Source organism: Podarcis cretensis (assembly GCF_951804945.1).
Source record: "Podarcis cretensis genome assembly, chromosome: 4".
Classification (NCBI taxonomy): Eukaryota; Metazoa; Chordata; class Lepidosauria; order Squamata; family Lacertidae; genus Podarcis; species Podarcis cretensis.
The window spans coordinates 9,461,052-9,476,512 of NC_137173.1; the positions used below are offsets into that span (position 1 = coordinate 9,461,052).

Genomic DNA, 15,461 nt, shown 5'->3' on the forward strand with positions numbered 1-15,461 from the left:
CAGTTCAAAAGCACCTCCGGGTGCAAGTAGATAAATAGGGACCGCTTACCAGCGGGAAGGTAAACGGCGTTTCCGTGTGCGGCTCTGGCTCGCCAGAGCAGCGATGTCACGCTGGCCACGTGACCCGGAAGTGTCTCCGGACAGCGCTGGCCCCTGGCCTCTTGAATGAGATGGGCGCACAACCCCAGAGTCTGTCAAGACTGGCCCGTACGGGCAGGGGTACCTTTACCTTTATGGCACTTTAGCAAGGAGATGACCCCTTTGCATGACTGGACTGCTGCTTGTGAAGTGTTGGATCTCAACCAGTATTTTTATCCCCATTAAAAAATATAAAAATATCAGCATCATATTTTTAATATCTGTTATCATTAGTCGCTGAAGCAGGCGTATGCTACCTTAAAGCGAAGCTAGACAAGCAAGGCTAAAAGTTGGTTTAGTTTTGGCCAGGATTTCTTCAGTCTCTGGTTTAGTTGCTGAAACTCTCCCTGTCTAATCTGCCGGCTTCCATTAAGCTGTGCGGAATTGGTTTGCGATACTTCCCTGCCCTTAAAAGCACACGCCTGATAACATTGTTTTCAAGAGTGAGCTTTCTTCCAGGAACAATGTGGCCATGCCTTGACTCTTTTCCCCCAGGGTTTATGGGGAAATGGCATTTTTATGACGAGAAGCCACCTGTGGGCTCTGGTCAGGTTGTGTTCTTGGGTCGGAAAGGTTCCTGTTGAGTGTTCAGAGTTTTGAGCCATGCAACCACTAATGGATGCAGCTAGGCTAGCAATGGGAAACTGGTACCCTCAAAAACGTTAACATTTGACCATATACAGTGTGTGTCTGCGTAACAGCATCTTACAGGTGCAGGAAATGGGGGAGTGGGGAGTTAATGTATCTCACGAAAGCAGTCAAAGGCAACTTCAATAGGGAGTATAGGCTGCATCAATAGGAGTATAGCATCTAGATCAAGGGAAGTAATAGTGCCACTGTCTTCTGCTCTGGTCAGACCTCGCCTGGAGCACTGTGTCCAGTTCTGGGCACCACAGTTCAAGAAGGACACTGACAAACTGGAACGTGTCCAGAGGAGGGCAACCAAAATGGTCAAAGGCCTGGAAACGATGCCTTATGAGGAATGGCTAAGGGAGCTGGGCATGTTTAGCCTGGAGAAGAGGAGGTTAAGGGCTGATATGATAGCCATGTTCAAATATATAAAAGGATGTCACATAGAGGAGGGAGAAAGGTTGTTTTCTGCTGCTCCAGAGAAGCGGACACGGAGCAATGGTTCCAAACTACAAGAAAGAAGATTCGACCTAAACATTAGGAAGAACTTCCTGACAGTAAGAGCTGTTCGAGAGTGGAATTTGCTGCCAAGGAGTGTGGTGGAGTCTCCTTCTTTGGAGGTCTTTAAGCAGAGGCTTGACAACCATATGTCAGGAGTGCTCTGATGGTGTTTCCTGCTTGGCAGGGGGTTGGACTCGATGGCCCTTGTGGTCTCTTCCAACTCTATGATTCTATGATTCTATGAACTTCAGATGATTCAATTTCCTGCACAGAGGTCAGTGTCCACGTAGGAAATGTGTCATTTGCAGATTTCTATGTGTGTGGCAGGGTCCTTTTCACCAAAAGTCATAGAATTGTAGAGTTGAAAGGGACCCCAACGTACAGGTATTTCCCATTCTGGCAGAAAACGTTCTCAAGCCATGCTTTAAACCAGGCCTGGGTTTCATGTTGGCAGTTGGATTGTTCTCCCCACAAGATCTGCTTTAAACCATTGGCCTTCGACTTATGTGTCAGGACCACTTGGGGGTTTGCGCCAACCACAGCACTGCAATTTGGACTCGGGGAGAAAACGTGAGAAAGGTGTTCCATTATGTAAAGCTGGTTCCCAGGTGTGGAAAGCTTTAGAGTGCGTCACTTGAAATGAGGCAGACCATGTAGGGATCTGCTTAGGAAGGGAAAAAAAGGTAAAGCCTTAGAATGCCTCTGAAAGTGTCCAGTTCAGTTCTGTTCGGCATTTAGGTAACCCTTTGAAACCATTCTCCCTCTCCTTTTGAGCAGGAAAGTCTGACTGGTGCCCAGGAGCACTTTGCAGATTCCCTTGCGCGGAGGGTGGAACTTCTCAGTAAATCCTGCTCTTGGATATAGTCCATTTAAATGGCCTCCCCGCCTCACAAGAAAGCAGTGCATCTTTAAGGACATTTTAAAATATATTATATAGCAGTGTAACTCAAGTAAGTCACCTTTTAAAAAAAGGAATTACAAATTTGTGCTTTTTACTTTCTTACTTCCAAGGAAATAAGCAACTATTTGACTTTTTGAAGACAGCTGAAAGCAGCATTGTATAGTAAAGTTTTTAATGTTTTATCATAGTTTTAATATTCTGTTGGAAGCTGCCCAGAGTGGCTGGGGAAGCCCAGTCAGATGGGTGGCATATAAATGTTATAATTAATTTATTTAATTAATTAATTAATTAATTACAAAAGCCCAACTTAATGTCAGTCACTATAGGGCATATACCTGCAGAAAACTTAGGTGTATTTCTATTGGGATAAGTGTATTTGTTTCCCCCAAAGGAGCTAGGAAATTGTAGTTTGTGACGGCGCTGAGATTTTTATTTGAGATACCCTTCCTGAATAACACCTCCGAGCTTTCATTGGAGAGAGTGAGCTTATTTCTACAAAACAATTCGAAAACTATGGTGTGGCTGTGCCTTCAGTGCTCAGGTGCTCCTGAAGAATAAATGTATATGGGTTGAAATGCAAGTGTTCTCCCCGCCAAAGGCCTGCAAGACAGAGCTGTTCCACCAGGCCTTTGGTCAGGGCGCAGCCTGACCCCCCTCCTCTGGCAATCTGCACAGAATTTTGCTTAATGGTTGCCATCAATTTGATTTTAATTCATTTTTATAATGAAATGTTTTTAGAACCGTTGGATTATTTTGATTGATGTTAGCCACCCTGAGCCCAGCTTCGGCTGGGGAGGGCGGGATATAAATAAAATTTATTATTATTATTATTATTATTATTATTTATTATTTATTTGTCATGGGCAAGTTACCCTGCTGCCCCTTATTTACCCGTGCAAGGTGAACTATAACTTCCTTTTGAACTTCTTTTCTTTGGGGCGGTTAGTTGCATGGTGCGAAAGTACCCAAGACGATGGAACATTAAGTAAGGACCCCCAAGACAAGTCAGGGAAGCACGCCACGCCACCATGGAATTTTCCTTTGATACATGCCTGTGTTGATGGCATTTAGTAGCACATGGAGAAAGATAGTTTCTTTCACCCGGCCAGCCACCCTCACGCTTTGGGGCTTACTTGCGGAATGTCTTCTTAGCTACTAAAATACCTTTACCTTGATTCTACTACCTCCAAACAGTTTCATAGTGCCTTTCTCCCCTCCAGCTTGAAAGAATCGGCGAGGAAATGTTTACTGCCCAGATTAGACATGAAAAATGTTTATTACTACTGGGAGTGGGCAAGCAAACACTTAGTAAGCCACCTGAAAGTGGGCCTTGGAATTGGACATTTTTTCCAGCACTTTAGCCTTGGTGGTAATTCTCCTCGGGTCTCCATCTATCAGGGGTTCTATAGCTGCAATTCCTGCATTTCAAGGGTTTGGACTAGAGGACCCTTGAGGTCCCTTTCAACTCTACAGTTCTATGATACTGTGGTTAAGAACACTTTAAAAGATTACAGATAGGTAGCCGTGTTGGTCTGCCATAGTCAAAACAAAATAAAAAAATTCCTTCCAGTAGCACCTTAAAGACCAACTAAGTTAGTTCTTGGTATGAGCTTTCGTGTGCATGCACACTTCTTCAGATACCTGGTATCTGAAGAAGTGTGCATGCACACGAAAGCTCATACCAAGAACTAACTTAGTTGGTCTTTAAGGTGCTACTGGAAGGAATTTTTTTATTTTGTTTTGACTTTAAAAGATGTGAGTTGCTGGTTGGATATGGCTTAATAATAATAATAATAATAATTTATTTGTACCCCGCCCATCTGGCTGGGTTTCCCCAGCCACTCTGGGCAGCTTCCAGAGAGACCAAAAATACACTAAAATGTCACACATTAAAAACTTCCCTGAACAGGGCTGCCTTAAGATGTCTTCTGAATGTCAGGTAGTTGTTTATCGCTTTGACATCTGATGGGTGGGCGTTCCACAGGGCGGGCGCCACCACCGAGAAGGCCCTCTGCCTGGTTCCCTGTAGCTTTGCTTCTCGCAATGAGGGAACCGCCAGAAGGCCCTCAGCGCTGGACCTCAGCGTCCGGGCAGAACGATGGGGGTAGAGACGCTCCTTCAGGTATACTGGGTCGAGACCGTTTAGGGCTTTAAAGGTCAACACCAACACTTTGAATTGTGCTCGGAAACGTACTGGGAGCCAATGTAGGTCTTTCAAGACCGGTGTTACGTGGTCTCGGCGGCCGCCCCCAGTCACCAGCCTAGCTGCCGCATAATAATGATAAATTTTATTTATACCCCACCCTCCCCGGACAGAGCTGTGCTCAGGGCGCCTAACACCAGTAAAATTACAATAAAAACATAATGGGGGGGGGGGACAATTTAAAATGCAGGTTAAAATGCAATTTAAAATGCAGCCTCATTTTAAAAGTAGCCCATGGATCAAAACCGTAAGGGGAAGGAAATATAAGGGTCAGACTGAGTCCAAACCGAAGGCCAGGTGGAACAGCTCTGTCTTTCAGGCCCTGCGGAAAGAGTTCTGTGCCTTGCAAAACCTCTTTAGAGAGCCTCCTTAATTTCAGGCATAGCGAGGTGGCGATACTGGACCTCTGTTACCTGACCCTGACGTCAGGTAACCTGTCTGCTGCCACGGAACATGGATTTTAGAAATCATTCCTCGAAGCTACTGGGAGATCTTTATCAATAAAACTGTGTTATCTTTTTCAAACGCCACTGGCATAATTGTGAGGAGCAGCAATCCCTCCGCTTATTTTAAAGGGAAAATGTTATACTACAAAGAAAGTGTTATTCTTGCATATCATCTCCTTTGCTATACCGTAGAAACTCAAGAGAGTTCTTAATAGCCATTTTGAATGTTTCATCAGTACCAACTTGTATGAAAAATAAAGCTTTTTCTTCTTAAGAAGAGCAGAGAAGCTTGGGATAACCTCAGTTGTTTTCTTCTTGGTATTGTTGGAAATTTTTTTTTTTTTGCTGAATAGATTTTAAATCATCAAAAGTTTGCTCATTAGTCACTGCTAATCCCTTTTTGCTTTGCTTTTTGTTTTTCTCATGCAGGGAACACCGTTAGTAATTTGATTTTCATTCTACCTCCAATCTATGGTGCAATTCAGAGTTACAGAGATGGCCTCGAAACACGATATATAATAGCTTATTTGTGTGTCGCAGGTAAGTGGGGCAGCTTGTACTTTATATCCTGATGGTGTGGGAGTCAGGTGACTTTTCGAGTGACAAGCGGTGACAAGTTTTATCCTTGCTTTCCCCAGATTATGTCCCTGTGGCAAAGGGAAACCAAGATGCTTTCCTTGGAGCCTGTTTGCTGTTTTTAAAACCGGTGTGACCATGTCCCTGGCTTTCCTCAAGCGAGAATCCCTGTAACTGTGAGGCATTGTTAAGTACTCTTCTGCTGGGAACAGCTTAAAAAGAGTCTTTGGCATTGCACCACTTGTTAAGAAACGCAAGTAGATAGAAAAGCACACCTTGAATAGTTGTTGCTCCCAAAGGAGAGTCCCTGAGAGCCTTCGCACAATTAAGTCCTAGTGAGGAGATGCCTAAGTGTTGTACATTCACTCCTCTCTTGGCTTGAGTAGAGAAACAAACTAGAAAACTGCAATTAACCATAGCTTCCCATTCTAGAGGAACCCGAACTATGATTAGTGGCTTTCAAACAAGCCAGGACTTGAAGTTTCTTTCAAGGAACAGAGCTTTTTAAAAAATTATCCATAAGAGATGGCTATAAGTATTCTCCAGGTCAGGTCTAATTATTCTTCCGCACGAATGTGACTTTATTTTTTAGAGCGCGAGAGGCGGGGGAGTAAATTGTTGAATTTCAAAGGTAGCTAGTGTGTGCCAACATTTGGCAAAAAAAAAAAGGAGGATTAAAATGAGCCTACCCTGCCGTTTGGAGAAGTATGCTTAAAGTACGGCCATTGCACGAAGGAGTCAACAGTTTTTGGCTGGACCTTATAACCAAGTGAAAAATTAGAGTTGCCAACCTTTCCTGTACTGGAGCAGGAGAGGTCTAATGCTGTGCGAGCATTGTCCCACTTGCACAATGGGACTTCCCTTTCCTGTCCCTGCTTGCCCCCCGAAATCTGCTCCAGAGGGTGGTCCCCCCCCCCCAGCGCAGATTTAGAAGATGCACGGTGGGATGTGGGCTGCGTAGGAGAAAAGATGGAAGTTCTGTTACACCAGTGGAACGGCACCATTGGGTACACTCTAGGGCAGGCATGGGCAAACTCTGGCCCTCCAGATGTTTTGGGACTACAACTCCCATCATCCCTAGCTAACAGGACCAGTGGCCGGGGTTGATGGGAATTGTGGTCCCAAAACATCTGGAGGGCCAAGTTTGCCCATGTCTGCCCTAGGGTCTTCTTCCCAGCTTTGCAGCTTGTGATGAGGATGGGACCGCCATGCAATTTCTGGGGCGATCCCTGACCACCTTTTCAGCTTCAGAGCTGGGAGGAAGGATGGTCACGCAACAGAGGGCATTTGCTGTTGCTTACCTATAATATTTTTTTGTACCGCCTTTCCTAAAACCTCACATGCAACAAATAAAGTAGTAAGCAGCAGCCTATTAGCCAGGGCAAACTGAGAATTCCATTTAAAACCAACTGGTATTAACTGCCAGCAAAGACCTGGGAAAATTAACCCTTTTTTTTTTTTTCAAGTGCTGGGATGACACCTGTGTTGGCCCTAGACTTAATTTTTTTGGGGGAGGGGGGGTTGCACAGAGTAGGTGCCGTAGCAAAAAATGCCCTTGCCCCGGTCACCTTGAACTGGATCTCTGCAGGCTGCTAAATAAGCCAGAGATCCTTTTTAGTTGATCTTGCTGACTGGGTCGGTCCATATGGGAGAAGGCGCTCCCTCGGCTCGCCAAGTCCCAACTTGCTTTAGTTAGTATTGAAAACTTTAGGCTTGGTCCGACCGCTTTGGCAAGCATAATTGTCGGAGTCTCTTTTTGTTCATTCCCCACCCCTTTGGTGCCTTTACACCTCATTCTTCCTCCAAAGAGCTTGGGGTATCTTGTGGCTAGAAATAGGTTTTCTTGCCAGGCAGCTTGCAAGACCAGGCACGCTTTGCCTCAATAGCAGAGCTGCGCAGTGTATCCGCCTCCTCTTTCCCTCCCTGCCTATGCTGCTCTTGACAAGAACCTAACATCTTGGACTACACAGAGAGCCAGCGTGCTCCCCGTCTGGTGGACTTCTTCAACCCATTTATCGGTTGGCCGTTTAGTTTCTGAAAACTCCTTGGGCGAATAATTTCATAGGACCTGCTGGGAGAGCAAAGAAACCAAGGGAAAAGCCAAAGTTTCCATAAGTGTTTAATAATGAAGTCTCAATTAACTTGTCGGGTGAAACAGCCCCACCTCCTGAACAGCCATTTTAGGTTTGCTGCCTTTTCTCACTCATCAATATGAAGTTGGTTTGGGTACAAGGAAGACCTTGGTTTGTCTAGCCCAGTGTTTCCCAAACTTGGGTCTCCAGCTGTTTTTGGACCACAGTTCCCATCATCCCTGACCACTGGTCCTGCTAGCTAAGGGTGATGGGATTTGTAGTCCAAAAACAGCTGGAGACCAAAGTTTGGAAAACCTTGGTCTAGCCCAATATTTTCTGATTTGATTGACTCCAATCTTGCTGCCCAGTTTCCTCCTTTCACTTTAGGAGCTTGCAGGTCCACATTAGGCTGCAGGAAGAAGGGAGTGTTTGGAGTTGTGTGTCTTCCATTCAGAAATTCATATGACCGCCGTGGAAAGGCCCTGAAATGAACTTTGGTAGATCTCTTAGCATAGGTTCCAACTGTGATCAATTCTTGTTGAAGGTCAATGTTACAGTAGCCAAGTATTTTGCCTACAGCATGCCTTCCTTCCCTAACACTTTCTTCCTTCGATTTCAGCCGTAGGTTTGGGCTCGTGGTGCTTTCACATGACCCTAAAGTATGAAATGCAGGTTAGTACTGCTTTAAAATGACCAAACGCCTTTCTATGGGTGTGGTTTTTTTTCTTCCTAGAACTCTTTATGGGGTGGTTGGAGCAGTTGTAAGTTTTTACTACAGACAAATCTAAGTACAGTGGTGCCTCGCAAGATGGAATCCGTTCTGCGAGTCTCTTCGTCTAGCGGTTTTTTCGTCTTGCGAAGCAACCCGATTAGCGGATTAGCGCTATTAACGGCTTAGCGGCTCTTAGCGGCTTAGAAAAAGGGAGAAAAAAGGGGGGGAAATCGCAAGACTCGCAAGACGTTTTCGTCTTGCGAAGCAAGCCCATAGGGAAATTCGTCTTGCGAAGCGCCTCGAAAAACAGAAAACCCTTTCGTCTAGCGGGTTTTTCGTCTTGCGAGGCATTCATCTTGCGGGGCACCACTGTAAGCAAATACCCTGTCTGCAAAATAATAACTGCACCAAGTGGTTAAAATGTACTTTCTGCAAAGTACATTCAGAAATCTTGGAAATAAGACAGAAGCCTTTTTAAAAACCGAACCTGACTGACCTTGAATAAATAAATAAGAGCCATTCTGTGAACATGTTACTTGGGGAAGAGGGGTGGTCTGTAGAAACTGAGACTAGCTTGGCTGCGAATATGTTTCAAGTCCTGTGTAGCATAGTGACTGAGAGAAATGTCCCTAGGTGCTCTTAGGGAAGCCAGGAAGCATTGCCCAAATGCAGCTGATAACAGGATGCCCAGCTGCTATACAGTGGTGCCCCGCAAGACGAATGCCTCACAAGACGAAAAACCCGCTAGACGAAAGGGTTTTCTGTTTTTCGATGCGCTTCGCAAGACGAATTTCCCTATGGGCTTGCTTCGCAAGACGAAAACGTCTTGCGAGTCTTGCGATTTTTTTTGCTCCCCCCCCCTTTTTCTAAGCCGCTAATAGCCTCTTAGCTGCTAAGCCGTTAAGCCTTTAATAGCCGCTAAGCCGCTAATAGCGCTAAGCCGCTATTAGGGTTGCTTCGCAAGACGAAAAAATCGCTAGACGAAGAGACTCGCGGAACGGATTATTTTCGTCTTGCGAGGCACCACTGTACTGGGGAGTCTATATCACTGCACAGCTTAGTATCTCCTCTGATAATGGCTCTTGTATTTTTTAATTACTATTATGATGTGATGGTCAGAGTTTATCCAGCCAGCCAGCTTGGCTGTAGCATGTACATTAATTTATCTCTTTGAATATAGCAGTTTCCTCCTGTTGGCGCTTGCTGTCCTCTTAACTGCTGGTTAATTGACCACTATTGCCTGCCATCGTGGAGCATGGCCTCTTACTAGACCTAGTGGTGCCTTTACAATCCCATGCAGAGAGATAATAACGTTCCAGACTGCCTCTGACTTCCTTGATCACTTCACAAAACATTGTGTGTCGCACTTGACTCAGCTCTGCCATTAAAAAATGCAAGCCTAGATCACCTCCTCCTCCCCTGAATCTTCTGTGGATTAAATTGTAAATGCTTTTCTGCATTATTTTTTTGTAGCTGTTGGATGAGCTGCCCATGATCTACAGTTGTTGCATGTTTGTCTACTGCCTGTAAGTATTTGTCTCGCTGAAACCTAATGCCAATTGCCTCTACTTTGTAGGTGTATTCTTTATCTTGCTAACATGGGGGGGAAAAAGGTGTTAAAATGACCACTGGGCCACAGAGCACTGAACTTGCAGTGCTCACGCCAGACTGCAAGCCATTTCCTTTTACCACCTATTTTTATAGCTGCTGGGAAATTTTAGGACCCCCCCCCCACAGCAACATTTACAGAAGAACTGATGGACACGGGACAGGGAGCATGCAGCCCTTTTCCTATTCCCTGATTCTCCCCTGCAGTGTTTGTGTGTCCCTCCTCCTTTTAAAACCTTTCTGGAAGCACACCTGGCAGAGGTGAAAGGGGGAGAATATTTGTTTTTGTTTTTTAAAAAATAATATTTATTCCAATTTTAAAAATTACAAAAGAAAACACTAGATTAAGCAAGAAAAAACAAGACAATACATCACCATGAATACAGACAAGCAAAAAATAAAAAAACCCAGAAAAATACAAACAATTAAGAAAAAAAGGAAAAAGAAAAAGAAAAAAACAAATCAAACCTTCCCATAACTTATTTTCCATTTGCTTCTTTCCTTGACCTCCTCACACCTCCCTTTTTTGTATTCTAGTTCAATTAGATATTTCAGCAAATCCTTTCCATCTTTGTTTTTATCCTAATAATTTATCTTAACATACTGTAATTTTACACTCTCTTCTTTCACCAATTAACTATCCATTTTTACTTAATCCTTTATATCATTTCTGCTAAAACCACATAACTTCATTCCAACATCCTTCTAACATTCCTTAATTTTACAATGTTTCTGTAAATAAACTTTAAATTTCTTCCAATCTTCTTCCACCAACTCTTCTCCTTGGTCTCGGATTCTGCCAGTCATTTCCACCAGTTCCATATAGTCCATGAAAGGGGGAGAATATTTGGGGATGCACGAGTTGCAAGCATCCCTCCTTTGCTGATTCTTCTTCCCGTGGAGGATAGTGTCTACTAGTCCTAACGGTTACATAAAACCTCTTGGTTATGTGGTTGTCTGTCTCTTGAGTCCCTACTGCCAGGGAACCATTGATATAGGAGGGATGTTCCTTTCATCAGCTGGTTGTGGGCTTCTAAGAGGCAGTGATTCCAAGAGGCCACTGTGCTAAACAGCTCGCTTGGCTAGATGGACCTTTGATCTGATTCCACTGCACTCTTGCCGTCCGCATTGCGGAGGTAAATGCAGGCTTGAAAATGCACAGCAGTTGGATATAATCTCAGCTAGGATATTTAAGGTTGGTGGTTTGAATCCCTGAGATGGGGTGAGCTCCCGTTGCTCAGTCCCTGCTCCTGCCAACCTAGCAGTTTGAAAGCACGTCAGAGTGCAAGTAGATAAATAGGTACCACTCCAGCGGGAAGGTAAACAGCATTTCTGTGCGCTGCTCTGGTTCTCCAGAAGCGGCTTAGTCATGCTGGCCACATGACCCGGAAGCCTGTACTCTGGCTCCCTCAGCCAATAAAGCAAGATGAGCTCCAGAGTCAGCCATGACTGGGCCTAATGGTCAGGGGTCCCTGTACCTTTACCTAGGATATTTCAGCAGGACCTAGGGAGTTGTATGAAGGAAAAGAAAGCAGCCATTTTCCAGGATTTTGTCAAGAGGCCAATTATGGATGAAATGCAGCCTGATTATAGTCAGATCTCTGTGTGTTTTGTGCAGTTTTATAGACTGCGCCCTTGGTTCAGAGTTCAGTTTCCCCAAAAAAATCTCCTTCCCCTTTTCGTAAAGCAACAAATTTCTAACCCTTGTGTTCACAGTGGTGCACTTGAAAGTGGCTAGGCACCGGCTGATGAAATCCTGGAAGCCATAACGGTTGAACAGCTGTTTAGAGTGTGGTGCTGAGAATGCCAAGATCGCAGGTTCCTTTAGGTATCTGAAGATGGCTATCAAATCTCCCGGTCATTTCTTTATCAGGGAAAACATCCCTCCACCATTCCTCATAAGGCTTGGTTTACAGACCCTTGATCATCTTGGTCACTCTCTTTGGGACTCTCAGGTGCTGAATCTTGCAAAACACTATCGTTTGTGCTTTCACAATAGCCCTGTAGACCTGCAGAGTCTGAGCATCACTTAGAACAGAATAACAAAATCCCCACCTTGGAACAAAACCTGCTGCCTGCAGAACCTACGCAAAGTTTCTGCTCGGCTGCACACCCTGCACAAAGAGCAATTATAACCTGGCCGTGCTACGTAATTTTCACGGCAGTAGGCAGCTGAACACTCCTGCCCAGCTTAATAGCTATGTCTTTCTTCACTTCATTTTGTACTCGCTGTTCTTTTCCCCCGCCTCCTCTCACAGGTAAGTTCAGAACACCTGAACCTGCCTCAGTGTCTTCCTCCAAACGATAACGTTTTTCCTTCACCCCATGATGAATTATGTTTATGGTGATGTATTATTTTTTAGACACTGTGAGATAGTTAACTTAGGATGAGGGCAGGCAGTCCACTTCCAGACTGCCAGTGTTTGGTGAGCAGGGTTTAGTTGTGCACTGGCAGATGAAGGTTGCACCATGAAAGTGGACTTGGTGCTCTTTTGCAAGAAACCTGCTTACAGAACGAACAAACAGAACTTTTGTGACGACCAGATTTGGCAGGGAAATGCCCTAGAAAGTGTGGAATAAAGGCACTGACGTCTAACTTCAGTGCAAAGAAATTGTAATGAATGCTCGAGAAACAGGCTGTCTGGAAGAGCCACAAATGCTTTTTTTACAGTTGCCCAACAAGGCATTGTTCCTATGGTTGTCCATGCATTTATTTCGTCCCACTGTTCCATGAAACAGGTCTGGGAGGTTTTTGATAACGCAGAAAACTATCTCCTTCCCAGAACAGATTATACACTGAGTGCATATTGCAGAATCTTTCAAATTATCTTCAGCATGGAAAAACATTTTCTTTAAAGGACTATATTTTTCCTCCTTCCTTGCGCTAGTATTTAAAAATTAGTGGTGAGGGAGGGAGGGAGGGAGAGACATACTCCAAAGTTGGGGTGTTGGCCAGTTCTTGCACGTTCCACCAAGCAAGTGTGGTGAGCTTCTCCCCCTTTCCAGTCACCAGCAAAAGAAACTCAACCTGTTCACCAGCCTTAAAAGACCTTGTAATAAATGCCTTTGTCACTGCTGCCTCTCATCACTGTTCATCTTTGTGTCTGTTTCAGGTATGAATGTTTCAAGTACAAGAAAACAATCAATTATCCCCTCCTGTTTATACTAATAGGCTACAGCATTGGCGTCAGCATAGTAAGCAGCACAGTTTTGTGGTTTCTTTTTTAGAAGACTTTTCCTCCTCCTCCTCTGTCCCTGCCCTTTGCAAATTGCATCTGTGAATATACTACAATAACCCTCTCCTGCCCCCAGTTGCAGATGACTCTGGCACAGGGCACTCCTCCTGGCACTGGGAAAAATAGCAGTGGGGGGGGGGAAGGCAGAACAAGTTGCTGCCAATCTGATTTTTGAGCGATTTGCTGCACCCTTTTGTAGTTCAGCGTCAGAGCACTTGCATTAATAATAATAATTTTATTATTTGTACCCCACCTATCTGACTGGGTTGCCCCAGCCATTCTGGGCAGCTTTCAACACCTATAAAAACATAACGAAACATTTAAAAGCCTCCCTAGAAAATGGCTGCCTTCAGATGTTTCTAAAGGTTATATAGTTACTCATCTAATTGACATCTGGTGGGAGGGCGTTCCACAGGGTGGGCACCACCACCGAGAAGGCCCTCTGCCTGGTTCCCTGTACCTTCAATTCTCGCAGTGAGGGAACTTCCAGAAGGCCCTCGGAGCTGGACCTCAGTGTCCGGGCTGAACAATGGGAGTGGAGACGCTCCTTCAGGTATACAAGGCAATGGCGAATACAGTGGTACCTTGGTTCTCAAACTTAATCCATTCCAGAAGTTTTTTCCAAAACCAAGGCGCACTTTCCCATAGAAAGTAATGCAGAATGGATTAATCCATTCCAGACTTTTAAAAACCACCCCTAAAACAGCTATTTAACATGAATTTTACTATCTAATGAGACTATTGATCAATAAAATGAAAGCAATAATCAATGTACTGTACTATAAAATAAATAAGACCATATTGTAGATGATAAAAATTAAAATTAATGTTTTTTCTTACCTGCATTGATGATAGTCATTGTTTGGATGGGATGGGGGGCTTTTATCCATTTCCACAGTCACACAATCCATGAATCAGTAGCTGAACTGGGTTCCACGTAGTCAAACAAAAATGAATTAACTAAAAAACCACAAAAACAAAAACGCAAAATAAATACCAAAAGCAGAAGCGCCAAATACCTCGAACTTAATCCATTCCGGAAGTCCATTTGACTTCTGAAATGTTCGTAAACCAAGGCGCAGCTTCTGATTGGTGCAGGTGCCCTGGAAACAATAGCCGACAGCCGTATGGGCCATTCGGCTTCCGAAAATCATTCAAAAACCGGAGCACTTACTTCCAGTTTTCGGGGTTTGGGAACCAAGGCGTTTGAGAACCAAGGTACCACTGTATACATGGCAAACAGAGAATTCCCACAGAGCTGCTATAGATGTGTTCAGAACTGTAGAACCTACAGAGCTACTTTATTCTGAGTCAGGCTGCTAGCCTATCTGGCCAGTGCTGAAGCCTTTCCTTGTCCCTGAGAGTATTCTAACTGGAGGTGCCAGGGACCGTATACAAAGCATTTCCTGTGCCCTGCAACCCTCCCTTTGCGTGCCGCAAGCTGTCTCAGGTATGCCCTGCGGTCATTTGTAGCCTGGGACCTCCTTGCCCTTCCCCAGTAGGGTGGTACCTCGGGTTAAGTACTTAATTCTTTCCGGAGGTCCGTACTTAACCTGAAACTGTTCTTAACCTGAAGCAACACTTTAGCTAATTGGGCCTCCTGCTGCTGCCGCTGTTCCGCTGGAGCACGATTTCTGTTCTCATCCTGAAGCAAAGTTCTTAACCTGAAGCACTATTTCTGGGTTAGCGGAGTCTGTAACCGGAAGCGTATGTAACCTGAAGCGTATGTAACCCGAGGTACCACTGTAGTCACTTAGAATGAGAGCATTGGGCTAAAATGCCAGCCAAAGCCACAGTCTGACCCAGGAGTGCCACCACACCACACCTGGGCATCACACCTGGGCATCCTCCTGTTCCCATGCCACAGATTGGTGACCTGCGGTACACACCAGCAACAGCTGCCTTATGCATATATATCTTTGTGTTTCCTTTCTGCAGGTATACCTAAATTGGAAACAGCCGGTGTTTCATCAGGTAAACAGTTGCTCATTTGTCGGTTTAAACAGAGGGGATGCAATCGGTCATCGTTTCTCGGGCCCGACTGGTGGGAAATCAGTGTTTCTTGGCACTGAATCATTTGCCGCACAACCCGTTCTCTCAGGTGCCATGCTCAAGTGATGCTCGGGCCCCGCATTGCAAACCAAAGTCTGTTGGGCGCAAGATCAGAACTAGAGATGTAATACTCAAGCTTGGAGCATCGTTTTCTTTTCCTTCCACTCAAAACTGTAGTCAGGCATCTTACAGCATCCTGAGTAGAACGTAAGAGGGCTGCCGTGATTTCCCAGATCCATCACAGCCCAGGGACCGCTAGTTGATCATCCCTTTGCAAAGAAATCAAGTTCTGTAGTGCGCAACTGCCAACTTAGTCGTATCTGTGGGTGGCTAACATTTGATGATTGGCATACAGCAAGCAGACCTATTACAGTGGTGCCCCGCAA

General features: G+C 44.8%; 1 protein-coding gene across 2 annotated transcripts in view; it reads left to right on the top strand.

The window, feature by feature from the left end:
- ACER3 (alkaline ceramidase 3) overlaps positions 1 to 15,461 on the top strand; it is a 59,564-nt gene that overhangs the window by 18,963 nt on the left and 25,140 nt on the right. For both annotated transcript variants that reach the window (XM_079974143.1, XM_079974144.1), the window contains exons 2-6: positions 5,249 to 5,359; positions 8,087 to 8,139; positions 9,653 to 9,705; positions 12,901 to 12,982; positions 14,962 to 14,997. In XM_079974143.1, coding sequence (XP_079830269.1) covers positions 5,249 to 5,359; positions 8,087 to 8,139; positions 9,653 to 9,705; positions 12,901 to 12,982; positions 14,962 to 14,997 — 335 coding nt within the window. The remainder of the gene's footprint in view (positions 1 to 5,248; positions 5,360 to 8,086; positions 8,140 to 9,652; positions 9,706 to 12,900; positions 12,983 to 14,961; positions 14,998 to 15,461) is intronic.